Here is a 17,139-nt window from a genome sequence, read left to right on the forward strand (position 1 = left end):
AATAAGTTTCAGGCAACAGTTCAACAGGGAAGATGAAGAGAAGACCACGTTCATAACTCCATGTGGCACGTACTGCTTTGTACGAATGCCCTTCGGGTTAAAGAGCGTCGGGTCCACTTTTGCAAGGGTAGTGCAGATTGGCTTCGAGCCCCAGCTACACAAGAATGTAGAAGCTTATATGTATGATATAGTGGTCAAGACCATGGATAGATCAATGCTCATCCAAGACTTGGAAGAGACCTTTGCAAATCTGCGCAAGATCAATTTGAAGCTAAACCTTGAAAACTGTGTGTTTGGTGTCCCATCTGGCAAGCTCCTTGGTTTCTTTGTGTCCCAGCGGGGCATAGAGGCAAACCCCGACAAGATCAGGGCAATGGAGCAAATTCAAGCACCCAAGACTGTTAAAGAGGTAAGGAGTTTTACTGGATGCGTTATCGCACCGAGTAGATTCATCTCCATGTCTACCGAGCGTGCCTTGCCCTTCTTCAAAATCTTGAAGAAGGCCGGCCCGGTGAAGTGGACCCCGAAAGCAGAAGCAGCACTGCAAGACTTGCAAACCTATATTTCCTCTGCTCCCACCTTAGTTGCGCCTAAACCACAAGAACCATTGTTGCTATACTTAGCGGCAACGAATCAAGTGGTTAGTGCAGTGCTGTAGCAAGAAGTGGATGAGGAAGCAGCCGCAGCAACTGTCTCCTCCGGAGATGGAACTGAACCAGTCGCGGCAGGACTGGACACAGACAGAGGGAGGCAGAGCTAGCCAGCGAAGGCAATACCAAAACCGCGGCAAGGAAGAAAGTGGTGCAGCGGCCAGTGTACTTTGTCATCTCCCTGTTATAGGGGGCTAGGTCAAGCGCATATTGAGGAATCCCGAAGCCACATGCAGAATAGTCGAGTGGGCACTAGAATTGTCAAGATTTGGCTTAAAATATGAGAGCACTTCAACTATTCAGAGAAGAGCATTGGCAGATTTCATTGCAGAATGGACGCCCACCAAGACGAAGAAGTACCAGAGCCAGTTCTCCCCAGCAAGGAGGCGCCTCGGGAGTGGATCGTGTATTTTGATGGTGCTTTCTCATTGCAGGGCGCTGAAGCGGGTGTGCTTCTTGTCGCGCCCACCGGAGAACATCACAAATATGTGATACAAATGCACTTTCCCCAGGAGAAGGCCACCAACAACACTACTGAATATGAGGGGCTCCTTGCCGGACTTAGAATCATAGTGGAATTGGGAATCAAGAAACTAATAATTCACGGAGATTCTCAACTAGTAGTAAGGCAAGTTAACAAAAATTATCAAAGCTCGTTGATGGAGGCATATGTGGAGGAAGTGAGAAAGTTGGAAGAACACTTTGATGGGTTGCAAGCGGAGCACGTGCCGCGAGCAGAAAATGACATCACCGATCACTTGTCAAAGTATGCCATGCAAAGCTCCCTGTGGAACCAGGGACTTTTGTCCTCCATCTAACTCAACCATAAGTGTCCCCTTCAACGATGCCAAAAAAAAGGAGAAAGCTGAACTCCGACAAGCATTTTCCGGGAGAACTTCCCGAAGCTGCCGATCAAAGGGAGCGCTCCGACGAATGAAGAGGTGCATTTAGTCCTTGTTGTCGAGCCCCGTGCTCCAACTTGGGTGCAGCACATAGTTCGTTTCCTTCAAATAGGAGAACTTCCCGAAGGGAAAGAGGAAGCTGAAAGAATAGCCAGACGATCCAGTATGTACTAGTTTGTCGATGACACACTGTATAGAAAGATGCCAAACAGGGTGAAATTGAAGTGCATCTGCCGGGAAGATGGGCTGAAGCTGTTGGCGGAGATACATGGGGGTATGTGTGGCTCTAACATTGGATCAAGAGCCCTGGTGAGAAAAGCCTTCTGGCAGGGTTTCTACTGGCCCACAGCCAGGATGCAACTGAGCTAGTCACCAAATGTGAAGCCTGCCAGTTCCACTCCAAGAACATCCATCAACCAGCTCAACCTCTCCACGCGATCCCTTTATCCTGGCCATTTTTGGTCTGGAGGATCGATATCTTGGGCCCCTTCCCCCGTGCTACCGGGGGCTCTGAATTCTTGTACGTCGCAACCGACAAGTTTACAAACTGGCCAGAAGTGGAACCAGTGAGGAAGGTGACCGCACAATCAGCTGTCAAGTTCTTGAAAGGATTGGTGTGCTATTTTGGAGTACCCGCCAGAGTGATCACTGATAATGACACCCAATTCACGAGCCGCACCTTCATGCAGTACGGCTGAAACCTTGGGAGCAAGGTCTCCTTTGCCTTTGTTGCTCATCCCCGGAGCAATGGGCAAGCTGAGAGGATGAATGTTGAAGTATTGTGTGGGCTCAAGACGAGAACTTTTGATAAGTTGCAGAAATGCGGCAGACGTTGGATTGATGAGCTGCCGGTGGTTCTTTGGTCCCTCCGTACAACACCAAATTGAGCCACCGGCTAGACTCCCTTCTCCCTAGTGTATGGGGCAGAAGCAGTGCTCCCCATGGAAGTCATATACGGGTCACCTCAAGTACTTGCATATGATGAAGAAGAGCACGAGCAGCTTCGGCATGACAATGCCGTGCTCCTCGAGGAATATCGTCTTCGGGCCGATGTGCGTGTTGCACGCTACCAGCAAGCCCTGCGCCGCTATCATAGCCGCAGGATTCATGCCCGAAGCCTTGAGGAAGGCGACCTTGTCCTTAGGCGTGTTCAATCCGCCAAGGGTTCAAATAAGTTGACACCAAAGTGGGAAGGCCCTTGCCGGGTAGCACAAGCCACCGGACCTGGCGCGGTCCGTCCGGAGATCGAAGGTCACATTAAATTGCAAAACTCATGGAATATTGAGCATCTTCTCAACTTCTACCCGTAAGGCACGGCTGCCGGGCTCAGCCCTGACAACCACCTTTTGTACAAGCCTTGACGATGTGCATGTAACCCTTTGTACAAAGCCAGGCGCAGACCCAATGCAAAGTTAATAAAACGAAGCCTTGGCGCATAGAACATGCATGCATGTTTAATTTATTATGCCTTTGCTATGATCATTTAGAGAGGGTCGTATGCTGCTATTTTCCCCCTGTACTACCTACAGGTCCCTTGCCGCGGATAAACTCCCGAGGAGAAAAAATGAGAACAAGCTTGCATATCGACCCCCGGCAATGTAAAGCAGATAAGTTCCCCTAGCCATCCATAGTGTACCTCTGTGTGAAAAATTTGTGCATAGAAAAACCTTATCACCCTCAACATTTGTGCTGCCACCCTTTTTTGATTCAAAGTATTACTTCAGTCAGGGTGGTTGCAGTAGCATTTGGAGAAGGGTTAACAAGGGCCGGTTCCCTTCCACGCTCCCAGCCCGTCAGGTCGATTCCTGCAGCAGCGTGGGAAGGGACCGGCGACAAGATATCTTGGCAAAAAGATTTGCTTATTGGGAAATAATGAGGAGTCATTCCTCGGCATGGACATGATACATGCCCAAACACCCGACAAGCATATTGTTTTTCATTAATACGAAGATGGACAAGTACAGACCATAAAGGGTACAAATATGGGCGGGGGATTACATAATTTAAACTAAAATTTGGCGGATGCCTACATCTTTTGAATTGAAAAAAGATAGTTGCCCCGTAGTGCCTTTCTTGTCCCTCTCCTCCTAGGATCTATAGTGGGAGGTGAAGAGGGCAAAAGAAGTGCCTGGGCAGAAGCCCAGGCTCACCCCGTCAGGGCCCACGGGACGAAGCCTCACAAGATCAGGAGGGCGACGACGAAGACGATGGACGGAAGGAGCAGCTAGGCGATGCCCTGGTCACCACTACCAGGACCAGCGAAACGCGGCAGGAGGGACACCAGCAGGGAAGATGAAGCCGGAGTCCACGAGGGAGCCTGCCAGATTCCAGCCGGAGAAGGCGGAGGCATCCACACCCAACACCCCGACAAATCGCTTTGCCGGGGAGAAGGCCAGGTGCAGATGATGGTGATGCTGGTGTCTAGCTGATGGTGACGGTGCGACTGGCGCTCAGCTGGAGTCCGAGCCACCGTCTCCAGCTTGGCACCGTCGTCATCGCCGTCACTGTCCTCCTTATTGCAGTCGCTCGAGGAAGAGCTTTCTTCATAGGCCGAGCTCTCCGCGCAGCACCCTAAGCGAGCACCCGAATTCCCGAAGACCTTGAAGGAGAGCAGGTCTACCTCCACTGACTTAAAATGGAGGACATGCCCCTCCACCAAGCTATGGGCACGAGCGAAGGTTTTCCAACCACGGTGGAGAAGCATGACATGAGGCGCTGGGAACTCCACGTCTGCCCGCATGTTGCCATTACAATAGCCCCTCATGTGCAGCTTCAACACGTACGACTGTTCAACCTCCATTACCCTTGCAAAAGGACTAGGAAGCCGAAGATGGCTGCGCGGAGGCTAGCACAGCCTGACAATGAACTCCAGCAGCGTGTCCCCGACATGGCCTTCCATTGGAGCAGGAACAACTGGATGGGGAGTAACAGGGCCGCCACCGCATCCTCCTCGGCCCCGAGCGCCATGCCGGATGCGCCCACATCCTACGGCACCGCCTTGTGCGCTGGATTCTGCCACTTCATCTCCAGCTAAGGCAGGGAGGCGCTACCGAGAAGAGACCCTTTTCGCCACTACTGGAGCTCGACCACGTCCTCTTCCCCTCGCCATAGTGGGAGAAGAACACAAGAAGAAGAAGGAGAAGATGTGTGTGGGTGAGGTCTTCCCCCACACCTCATTTTATAGCGGAGCATGGCCGGGGGCTAGCTCCTCACCGCCCAACAGGCAACCGCCCCACTCCACCAATCCGGTCCCTCTACGTTGCTAACAACGTCAGAATCAACGACTGCCCTCCTGCGCCTATCCACGGTGCTGGGCTTTCAGCCATGGCAATCATTCTCGCGCTCTACACGTCCACCGCCAACCCTGCGCAATGCATGTGGCATACATGGCGGAAATGGCAGGAGTAGTGGGATGAGCAAAATGGCAGTTACCTCCACGTGAACGTGGATGGCCCGCGGGCCACAACGTGGATAACCCCACGTCATTTAGCACGACTCGCGGGAAAACCGAGAACGGATTCAATCATAGGTCAATGAAGAAGCAAGGAAGATATCCAGGAAGACATGGATCCCATTGCGGTATGGCCAAAGTGTTCGCTAGTGTATTTTTTGGGGCCTACCCCAACGATGCCCGCCAACACGTATGGGCCAGACCCGGGGGCTCATGTCTGTGCAACAAACATGTGCATTTGTTGACCAAACCTATACTCAGGCGTGTTGGCAGTTATATATTCAACACCAAAGCGTAACACAAGGACAAGCTAAAAAGAACCGCTCTTCGTGAGATCAAGGAGCGGATCAAGAAGATTAAGCCAAGCATATAAATCAAGGTTCCAAGAGGAGTGTCCCTTGCCGGCCAGGCGAGGCTGGCAAGGTCGATACTGCAAGCCAAGAACAAAGCCAAACCCCCACCAATCGCGCCTCCGGGGCAACCAGAGACCGAGGCGCACATCCCTTCCAAGAAGGCCCGGCAAGCCCTACCCTCGGTAGGCACAGGATAATCACCACCACTCCACCGCATTGCAACGCCAATCACTTGTCCATGTGGTGTCGAGCCCCCAGGTGATTAAGTGGCCCTCCCTAAACACGTGGGATCATGATGGAAAGCGGATCATATCCATCTGACACCCGTCCAAAGGCGTGTCAAGATGATGAGAAGAAGGTGGTTAAGCGGCGACATAAGCTTGCCGGGGATGCACCCCCGCATGCCACCTAAGGCAGCATTTATGGCATTTTGTTCTAAGTGCCAGAGTTAGGTTGATAGCACTGTTAGCTATCTAATCAAAAGATATCAACTATTTTTCCACTGTGGTTACCCCTTAAGCTATAAAAGGAGGTCAATGGCAACCTATAGGGGGATTCAGTCCCCTCCACACTAGTTGTATGCGTGTAGTTGCTCCCCCGAGGCCACCTTGCCGGGCTTGGGCGCTGCGCGTGGTTGCATGGCATACATCCAATCCACCAAAAGCAGAAGTAGGGTTTTACACTTCCCAGCGGCCTGAACCTGGGTAAAAACCACCAGTGTCACCGTCGTCGTGCTGCTTCATGGCCTCCGCTCTTTCTGCAGCGTGATCTCCCCCTTGCCGAACCACAAAAGGGGCTCATGTCCCCGTAGGTGATCGTGTTCACCCACGACACATGGATACTACAAAAGAAAGGAATTCAAATAAGTTTACTATTACAACTAACAGAACATGAATCAATATAGTTTCCTCTTTAAGTTAACAGTAAGATAAATCAATTAAAGTAACACAAGCAAATTTTGGACCTGCCAAATTAAAGTAACACTAGGAAATTTCAGTACACAGTAAGATAAAACAGCTAAGAGGCAGTGCAGTACCCTAGCCAAAGATTAACCTGTTAAATAAACATCTGAACTTATTTGAGAGGAAGTAGTGAACTACCGTAGCAAATTTGAGAGTACACTAGTGAATTAAAGTAAAACAAGGAAAAAAATCTACTTCTAGGGTTATAAAGCAGAGGATGAACAAACAGAGCATGAAAATGATCTGTTACTGCTAGGGGAGTGCTAGGGTTATAAGGGAGAGGATGAACTACCCTAGCATATTTGAGGCCCAAATACTTTAATTGGACTAAATTTTGTTAAAAATAAGAGGATGACCAAAACCTAATCCCCAATTGCATAAATCAGAGGAGGAAGAGGGTAGCCTAGGATACTTACAACACGCCACCGATTCCATGCGTCCATTGATGGCTACCGCTAGGGTTCGCCACCCAAAGTTGCGTCATCCGCAACCGCTGCTCCATGGACAGCAACGCCTCCGAAAGATGATCGTCGTCAGTGGAGTACGCAGAGCTGGAGTCGTCACCATGCTGATGCCGCCGCCGTCACCGTAGATTCCGCCATCCGGGCCTCTACGTAAGCACGGGAGGTCTCCGCAGCCGTCTACGCCCTCGCCGCCGCCTGCCGGAGTCGCCGATGCCATACCCGCTCGGGCGACCTAGGGTTCGAGGGGAGAGATGGGGGCCGGGGAGGACGAACTGGTTCGACCAGAATGGGCTAAGAGCGACCGAGCTGGCTTTGTCCTTGTCAGCACGCGGGCACGCACCGTTCTGCCACCGTGGCACCTGACAGGTGGGCCCAACCGCTCAGTTCGGGCGTCAATACGTGTAAACACGACTTTTAGCTTTATTTGCAACGGCCCGTCCCATAGTTGATACTGACATGCAAAAATTAGCAATATTGGTACCAGTCTGCATGTTCTTCCCCAGTTGTGGTACTTCCATGCAATTAACTCCATTTATACCGGCCGCTGGCACTCTAGCCGGCATGGACTATAGTCATTGGCATGACTATGGCAGCGGGCCCAAATTTTAGCTTTTATTTTTTCTTGCAAATAATTCTGGCGCCTTGGCCGGTTGGGCGCACTAGCCAGATTTGGTCAGGCAGCCGGACAATGCCCCTTTGGTCGACCCAAATGGATGAAAAGGGGAAAGACGGACGTCAATTTGAGGCCATGTGTTGGAGTTGCCCTAAGAGCAACTCTAGCAGACCCCGCATCCGCCCCCGACCGGTAAAATAACCGCCAAAATGCGGGTGCGGGCCGGAAATCCCGCCCGACCAGACCCCGCATCCCGCCCCGGCCCGCAAAAAAATTTAGGGGGCGCGGCAAATTTCCGGCCCCAACCCGGGAAAACACGGGTTTCCCCCTCGCGGTTGCGGTGCCCTACATCATAGAGAAGCAGTTGGCGGGAGGGACATTTCAGCCCGCGCTCTTTCTTCCCTTCCTTCCGCCGCCGCCCGCCCTTGCTTCCGCCCGCCCGCCGCCGGCGATTCCGGCCATATCCGCGGGCGGAATCGCTCCGCGGGGCCGCCCCACACCCTCCCACGCCGAGCCGCTGCACCACCCCTCCGGATCCGGCGAGAAGAGCCGCCCCCAGTCGCTGCCGCCGCTGGGATCGACCACCGCCGAGCGCACCACCGGTTAGTCCCCTTTTTATGATTTTCGCGAGCTGTGTAATAGATTGACGCGCCGGCGTGCGTTTAGATGGAGTTGACCCCGTGCAAGAAGTTCTTGCTATCCGATTCGTCCGATTCGGACGACTTGGATGTGGAGACCATGCTTGCGAACTTTCGGCAGCAAACATGGCGCTTGCCGTGAAGGAGCATGAAGACGAGTACCGAAAGAGGAGGTGAGGATCTACTGTCGGGCGTCTGTGCATTCCGCGGAATCGCCATCTTGGAAACGAGATGTTGATGCAAGATTATTTTTAGGAGAATCCTACATATCCTGCACACCTCTTCCACAGAAGGTACCGAATGCGCCGATCCCTTTTTGTGAAAATTGTTGAAGCTTGCGAGGCAAATTGCCGGTATTTCACTCAGAGAAGAAATGCTGCGGGCTTAAAGAGATTTAGTGCATATAAAAAAATCCCCGCAGCTATGCGGGTGATTGCATATGGCGTTCCGGCTGACTATGCCGATGAGTATCTTCGCATTGGTGAAGATAGCACAATTGAGTCTGTGCGTAGATTTGCGAAAGTGATCGTCCGTGTCTTTGGTCCCGAGTATCTTCGGGCACCAAATGAAGATGACACAAAGAAATTGATGGCAGATAATGAGAGGAGAGGTTGTCCTGGGATGCTAGGTAGCATTGATTGTATGCATTGGAATTGGAAAAATTGCCCCAAGGCTTGGCAAGGAATGTATTGTGGAAAGTCTCGTGATGCAACAATTGTGCTAGAGGCCGTAGCATCCGAGGATTTATGGATTTGGCATTGCTTTTTGGAATGCCCGGCAGACTCAATGATATTAATGTGTTGCAACGCTCTCATTTGTTTGCTAGGCTTGCTAGTGGTGATGCTCCTGCTTGCAACTACACTATCAATGGGCATGAATACACAAAGGGGTATTATCTTGCAGATGGTATATATCCTCCTTGGTGCACATTTGTCAAGAGCATCAAAGAACCCAAAACAAAAAAATAATGTGAATTTGCAAGGGTGCAAGAGGCAGCCCGAAAAGAAATTGAAAGAGCATTCGGTGTATTGCAATCTAGGTTTGCCATTGTCCCAGATCCTTCTCGTTTTGGGGATAAGAAAACCTTGAAAAACATCATGACTTGATGTGTTATCCTGCACAATATGATTCTTGAAGATGAGAGAGGAATGGACTTAGAATTCTTTTACGATAATGTGGGTAGCCGTGTCAATCCAGCTAGAGACCCAAACGCATTAGAGCTTTTCTTCAGACATACAAGGAGATTGAAAATGCAGACACACACTTTCAACTTCAGAAAGATCTCATTGAGCACCATTGGCAAAGGGCTGGACAGTGACTAATTTTTGTACTCATTTGTATTTGTATTCATGACAAGTTTTGTATTGCATTATTTTTAGTTTGCTACGGTGATTTGAATAATTATTTGTAATGCGGATGATTATTGTTTTATGTTTGATTTGAATAATTCAGTTTGTTTTCGATTGTTGAATTATGTTGGATTTGAGATTTGCGGGCTGATGATTTGCGGGGATGCAGCGGCGCAAAGAGCAGAACTCGCATAGCCGACCCGTAGAAAAGCATATTCCACGAATATAATTTTTTACGGATCCGTTTGGGGGGTCTGCATCTGTGCCAGCCCGCGTCGGCCCGCAAAAGCTGTTTTACGCGAACTGTATATGCGTTTTGCTGGCCGGCTTTTTGCAGGGTCCGCTAGAGTTACTCTAACAGAGGTAGGGGAGAGTTGATGACCAAGAAGGGAAGGTAGAGGAGAGAGGATACAAGGAAAAGAGAAGGAGGCCGCCTAGGGATGTGTGAAAGCCTGCGGCGTTCACGAGGGGTGGCACGGCTCTACATCACTCTTGCATATGCATGAGTTCTACTGCTCCTCTTTCTTCTTCCTCCTGCTATCTATCTATAGCTACCTCATCATCATTATTCTAGTGCTCCCGTCGATCACCATTGCCAGATTTAGTAACCCTTGTATATCCATCATGAGGTTGACCCCACCTCCCTAGTTACTCCTACAAGTTACTCCTTCACCTAGTACCATGATCCCATCAGCCATAAATTCTTCTCCCCTTCCTTCGGACAAGCCGTACAGGGCAGAGTCATCATCTTTTTTTTACCTCGGCAGCCAGCTGCTTACCTCACACCACCACATCTTCTTCTACCAGCCTCTAGCTACATTTAATCGGTCGAGGTAGGCTAGCCTTCTCCTCCATTCTCCTATAAAGCCATCCCTTATGTGACCACTCATGGGCTCTCTCTCCCTCTCTCTCTCTCTCTCTCTCTCTCTCTCTCGTGTAGCTAGCTCATAGGGACACACTTTGGAGATTGGAGGCCGGAGGGGAGAGCTCAGCTCAGCTCGTCCCATCGTCGATCTCCGTCTAGCTACCTCTACTTACTCCATCTAGCTCGCTTGCTTCTTGGTTGCTGGGCATGGACAATATGACCCACAACTCGAGCAGCAGCAGCTCCTGGGACTTAGACATGAGCCTCGGTAGCCACCACCATCCTCTGCTCTTCGACCACCCGACCCCAACTCCGCCGGCGCCACCGCCACCGCCATTATCCTTCCACCTCCACCCTCCTCCTCCACCACCCCCTCATCAACACCATCAGCAGCACCAGCAGCACCAGCTAGCCATAGATCCCTCCCCTTCTTCCTCCCTCTTCCCTCCTCCACCTCACCACCACCCCCATCATCTCCACCACCTCGACTTGGCCGTCGACCCCCACCGACATCACCATGACTACCAACGTGACCAGCACTCGGACGAGATGCAGCAGCGGCCGCCGCCCGCGATGGAGGAGGGCTCGCAGCAGCTTCATCACCAGGACGCGGTTGACGAGGCGGAGGAGGAGCTGGGTGCGATGAAGGAGATGATGTACCGGATCGCCGCCATGCAGCCGGTGGACATCGACCCGGCCACCATCAAAAGGCCGCGCCGCCGCAACGTCCGCATCAGCGAGGACCCGCAGAGCGTCGCTGCCCGTCACCGCCGCGAGCGGATCAGCGAGCGCATCCGCATCCTCCAGCGCCTCGTGCCTGGGGGCACCAAGATGGACACGGCATCGATGCTCGACGAGGCCATCAGATACATCAAGTTCCTCAAGCGCCAGGTCCAAGACCTCCAACACCAGCCTGCGCCGCCGCAACAACAGCACTATCCCGGCGGAGCTGGTCCGAGCAGTACCGCCGCCGTGGCCGGGCGGCCGGCTTTCTTGCCGCTGAGCGCCGGATCCCTGATCGACTGGGCCGGGCTGACGAGGCAGGTGGATATCCACGGGCCAACGTCGTCGTCTTCCTCGTCGTCGATGGGCGGCGCGCTAGGTTTCGGATTCAGCACGGGCGGTCAAAGCAGCCACGGAATGCACTGAGAAGCTAAAGAAGAGCGAGCGAGCGAGCGAGCTGTCCCATATAGGCGATGGATGGATTAACTAGGGATGGATGAATCGATGAGATGACTAGAGAGAGGTAATTTTGATTTAATTTCCTCCTAACGCTTCTTCTTCTTCTTCTTCTTCTTCTTCTTCTTCTTCTTCTTCTTCTTCTTCTTCTTCTTCTTCTTCTTCTTCTTCTTCTTCTTCTTCTTCTTCTCCTTGCGAGTTTGTGTACTGGATGTTTTCTATGATGAAATTAAGTACAATTTATCAATAAGATTAGCTAGGGTTTGCTCCAATTAGCCGGTTTACCATGTGATCTATCTAGCTTCATGCTTAATTTTGTACTGCTTCAACTTGTCTCATTTGCTAAGAATTTCTTGCTGGGAGCCTGGTACAGAATTTGGTTTTGTTTTGCTTTGAAGCTCAGACTGCTACATATACACAGTACTAGTTCTGTGCATTTATTTAAAAATATAAGTTTCTGCATGATGCTCAGTAGCTTGGTGGAAGCAAAGCTTGCATGTTGACCACTACTCCAGTAGCTAGCCACTGGTTCATGAGAGAGAGAGAGAGAGAGAGAGGAGAGATGCTACTGCAACTCACATGCATTTATTGGTTTGTTACAAGCCTGCAGTTTGTCATGCTGAGATCATAGTACCATTTAACAAACACACACACGCCCTCTCTCTGTCCGTTATTTGTAAGCTCAAGGAGTGAATAAAAGAGAGAGACAGACAGAGAGAAAATTTTGGTTTGTCCTTTTTCTCCCCTGGCTGGCTTTGATGAGATAATACCTAATCCATAGGGGTGTAGATGGAATTATTGGTGCAAGGTATTCAGTGCCATTGTCAGTCATGAGTGAGTGGTGAGGTGCTGAATTCTATGCACCAGGAAAACCAGTAAAGAAAGGAGGCTGGCTTTCGTTGGAGAGTTCCCAGAGATGCAAACCAACAACCATTGAAAAGCTAGCGGTACCTTCTTTCTCTGACGACGACGGCGATCACCTCTATCCATCTCTACCTATACATACATCTTTAGCTAGTCTATGCTATCTTACGTCCTCTCCAGTATACTCATTCTTTAGCTTCACAAAAAAAATGTGAAAAGCTACTAGCGCGCGCGCACACACACATCGAGTTCATGCATGTGTACGTTTTATCTTACGGTCAGCAGCTTGTTTTTTTTTCAGAATTGAGATGAACTTCAGCTTGTGTTGTATACTTGCACAACTGGTATTTTATGTTAACTGACACTTATTAGTGTTATTTAATCGCTCATCAAACAGCACACGTGAGCAATTATTTATGAAAAAAGCATAATCTGGTACTATATTTACAAAGATGAATGTTGTACCGACTACTTCTATATTTGGAAGACTTGGCTACCGGAGAAGACAAATTTGTGTAGGTAGCTATTATTCTTCATCAATTCAATTCATAATAAATTTATGTGACCATGCATACAGTATATTGCACTCTTCGACAGTGTAATATTTGGCATTCTCGCAGATGATTCAATTAAACATCAGCAAAGTCTAGTTACATTAGTTCCTTCTTTAAGTTATTATTATCCTATCCTTTTATTTATTTCAAAGTTCATATGCGCCCATTCTTCATTATACATATGCAGATCTATGTTAACCAATTGTTTGCAGTAGCAAACGATGACTTAATTACATAAACTATTCAGGCTATGCTTGCTTAATCTGGTAAAAAGTCATGTTTGGTTAATTTGTGCATCTGAGTTATACGATGTACTCCAGGCTCTTATTATTTCTCCAAATGAGGATGTGTATACCATGGCTGTTGGAATATTTTGTTGAGCACGGTAAAACTCACTGCAGTTGGACTTAATGTTCACTAAGATATGGCAGATACCTTGATGCTCATACTCACAAGTTTTTGTACGTACGGCTAGCCTATAAAGCTATCACATCAATTATAACAAAATAAAATTGTTTCCGTGAAGCCTGATTCTAAGATAAGCAACTTCAGTTCCAGAGAGAGTGGCTGGTGCTGACCAAAATGGTTAGATTTAGATAAACTTCTAGATATGGTCATTTTTAGCTGAAGTTTCTCACAAGGATCAAGGATCTGATTTCTCAGTTTTCATGAGCCTTTGTATAGCTAGATATCGAGCTAGCACATCAATTATAACAAAATCAATCTGTAACGGTAATGATGTAACAATAATGTTCACCAAAAGATGTACAGGAATGGCATAATTTGATATTCATACTTAAGTGACATCTTCATCATCAAATAAAACAAAAACATATGAATAATATGTCTAACGTCATGACATGAATTATATCTCTAATATGTTAATTTTACTATGTGCCACTATAAGTTTGCTTTTAATATTAAGCACATGGACGTTACACCGTGGAGCAAAACATGCCTAAAAATATGGTTCCTACGAAGAATATCACACTGTCAGTTGTAATTCCGTTCCAGCAGAAAGTTTTTTGTGAGGACAATCTTTCCGGTAGAAAGTTTTCTTGTGTGAGGACAATATAGCACAAAAAAGGTTTCCCAATTTGGTTTCATCAAGAAGGGATAAAACCACACACTTATGGTATCGGTTGTCTGCTCTAGATTACAATATCAAATGATCGATGTAACCCCTAAAATCTGACATCCCTGCTAATGTAAAAATACATGATTCATGGAGACTATACATAATCTTTCGTACTTCGCACAAGATCTATAAAATACTATAGTAAGCACATACATACATGTCGACTAAGGTCCAGAAATAAATGCAAATTCGTTTATTTGGCTCTCCTATCACTTCCTCACCATCTTACCTTGCAACACCGGCGCCCCTGATGCTTTTAATGGAAATGTGTTCAAGACGTCAAAGGGCCCTGCATAGACTAAGTTGTCACAAATAATTTTCACTCCAAAAAGTCTAGCAATGATGTAACAAAATTCGTGGACGATAGGCATGACTTACTCAATCTCAATATAGCAAAGTTCCAACTTCCAACTGGATGGTAGAGAACCACTGTTTGAATGTCCTAGACGAGTTACTTGTTCATTTCCTTCCTCGTAAATTAGTGTTGTCGGTCCAAAATGTAATTTTGAAGGGCTCCAAACTAACTCACCGCATTGGCGAGCTTACAATCTCTACATGCATATTAATTCATATATGAATAAGTAAGGTATTTTGTCCTAAGTGTGTGTACTTGAGTATTGATCTAGATATACCACTTAAGACCAGAGTCTTCATGTTATTGTCTCTTGAGAAAAGCACTTTAAATACATATGTACTTTTTATAAGGTGTTGATGGAAGGAAAGATCACCATTAATTGCCAACCAAGTACACGTTTTTAGTTGCAAGCTTTCCAAGTACTGCACTTGAAATGTGTTTAGTTTATACATTATAGGTCAACTATTGGGTGGGGCTTGAGAATTCAGATTAAGATGCATGTTTGGCAAAAGAAATGAAAGAAAGTTATCACGGTTGTCATTCGAAAGGGGATACTTTGGTTGATACGAAACACTCAAAAATTGAGATGTTTCTACAGGAAACGAACGAATGGTACTGGTGTTGCTCTATTGCTAATCTTGTAATGACTGTGTTCTTGGGTTCTATTCTGAGGTAAAAGAGGCATGCCAAGGAATGTCACGTTAGGGTTGGTACGGAAAAGGATAGGGAGGCAGTGGGTTAATATTCGAGCGTGTGCCGAGGTCTTCATACAATAAGAGTACATGGAGGCGAATAATTTGGTGAAGCTCTTTGAATGATGATTATCATGCTATATCATACTGCCATACTATAATTTTGAGACGACTAAGGCTGTGCTTTATAATGTTATATGCTTTGTTGTTTTGTAGGGTCAATGCTCACCTTAATTTGTTTCGGAATCATGTCATTCACCTTAATTCACCTTAATGCTCTCATTTGAGTTCATATAGAAACCTAATTGTGATTTTGATAACGGAAATCAGAGACTTTGCCACTTGCTAACAAAATGTTTTGGCAATGTAGAGTAGAGCATAAAATAGCACATGCATGCATATGCTTCTAGCAATCTGGGTATGTAATCTTCTATATCTAAATAGCTAGCCCCCACTAACTATTTTTCTCAACATGCAAAGCATGCCACATCATCCCACAACATGCATGAGAAAAGGTCCACCCCCACTACCATAGTCTCTCAACATGGAAGCATGCCACTTCATCATGACATGCACGGAAAAAAAAAACTATCTCAATATGCAAACATACATGAGAATTTTCATTCTATTATGGTATATATATTTAAAATATATTTAACAACTATATAGTAATCAAACATAATAAGTTATATCATTTTTAGTTTTAGCCTTTTATATTATTACTTCAAATATTCATGTTTCATACAATAAATCACATTGAAATATGTTGTAAAATATTCCCGCAACAACGTGCGGGGTATCATCTAGTGTTGAGAAATGGGTACATACCATACCTTTTTTAAAGTTAACAAAAATCAGAGGTACAAGTTGCAGAAAAATATGTAAAAAAATCATACAAGGTAGCCTGCAATACACGGTCATTTTTTTCCTCCGTAATGTTCTACTAACACGGTCATTTTTTTCCCGCAAAAAAAAACACGGTCATTTTTTTGTGAGCTGTGCAATAAAATTACGAAATGAATTACTACATGGTAGCCTGCAATACACGTAGCCTGCAAATGAATTACTACAATCGCAATAAAAAAGGTAGCCTGCAATACAGGTTACATAATTGTCTACACGTTCATCTTGTGATTTTGGCACAAATCACGAATCGATGCTCATATATTTTTACCAAATTTCACATGAACATGGTATATCATTCTCTACATGTATGAACATTTCTCTACGTTTTGCGTACATTATTCTTGATGAGCTTTAAGAGATAGGATAATATGTATAGTAGTCCAGGTCAGCACTTCTCCAAGGAGATCCATCTGAAAAGATACCACCGTGCAGACGACATTTTTTAATATAGTATGCATATCTCCAACGGTTCAGTTAAAATTTATGTTTCTGATGCCTGCAGCGGCAGTACACCAGTAGACACTGTTCCAGTCTCCACATCCACATACCCATACGGAAATAAAATACGGGACTGTCTGGCATGCCTGCCTCCGCATCGTGGCATGCATGGCCTGTCTAAGGTTGTAAAGTCAGCTATTTGGAGAATTTGTTCTGACGTTTGTATTGTACATCTCAAGCACATCGATCGACAATGTATTCTCATAGCGAAGGAAGTTTCGTTTTTTGAAACTTTTTTTTGAAACATATAGTGAAGGAAGTAATTAACCGATCTCAAATTCACATTGTTTTTTGTAGAAAAGAGACATCTGCCCAGCTTTAGCGAACTGGAGCCCTAAGGTTTACATGAACAAGGTTCAACAAAATAGAAAACGAAGGTCAGGCTCAACAGCCACACATCCAGATACAAACCCACACAAGGATCCTAAGTATTGCAGGTTATACGATCATGCACATAAGTAGTGCAGGTTATATGATCGAGTGCACTTGTAAGTATAACTAAAAATAAGGGCAGAGAAGAATGCATGTACATGCATTCTCTGTAGATATCATAATTTTAAATAGCGGGCTATGCCATTCAGTGGAGGCTTGGCTAGAAGCCATGAAAAGCTATAACTGCGCTGTAGCGAAGTTAAGCCTCATCTAGCATTTTTTTTACTAAAATCATTTTTTTTAAAGATAAGCATAAAATTAGGAATCATATATG

At 46.9% G+C, this 17,139-nt stretch overlaps 1 protein-coding gene across 1 annotated transcript; it reads left to right on the forward strand.

Annotated features, from left to right (window-relative positions):
• Positions 1-10,274: 10,274 nt before the first annotated feature.
• LOC119332655 (transcription factor LRL2-like) lies at positions 10,275-11,593 on the forward strand. The gene has a single exon (XM_037605818.1). It carries the CDS (start codon positions 10,455-10,457, stop codon positions 11,394-11,396), a length of 942 nt encoding a protein of 313 aa, XP_037461715.1. The 5' UTR covers positions 10,275-10,454; the 3' UTR covers positions 11,397-11,593.
• Positions 11,594-17,139: the final 5,546 nt, after the last annotated feature.

The sequence above is a fragment of the Triticum dicoccoides genome, chromosome 7A, assembly GCF_002162155.2.
Source record: "Triticum dicoccoides isolate Atlit2015 ecotype Zavitan chromosome 7A, WEW_v2.0, whole genome shotgun sequence".
NCBI lineage: Eukaryota > Viridiplantae > Streptophyta > Magnoliopsida > Poales > Poaceae > Triticum > Triticum dicoccoides.

Coding starts and splice junctions, on each gene's coding strand:
- LOC119332655 (XM_037605818.1), top strand. CDS start 10,455: ATGGACAATATGACCCACAACTCGAGCAGCAGCAGCTCCTGGGACTTA.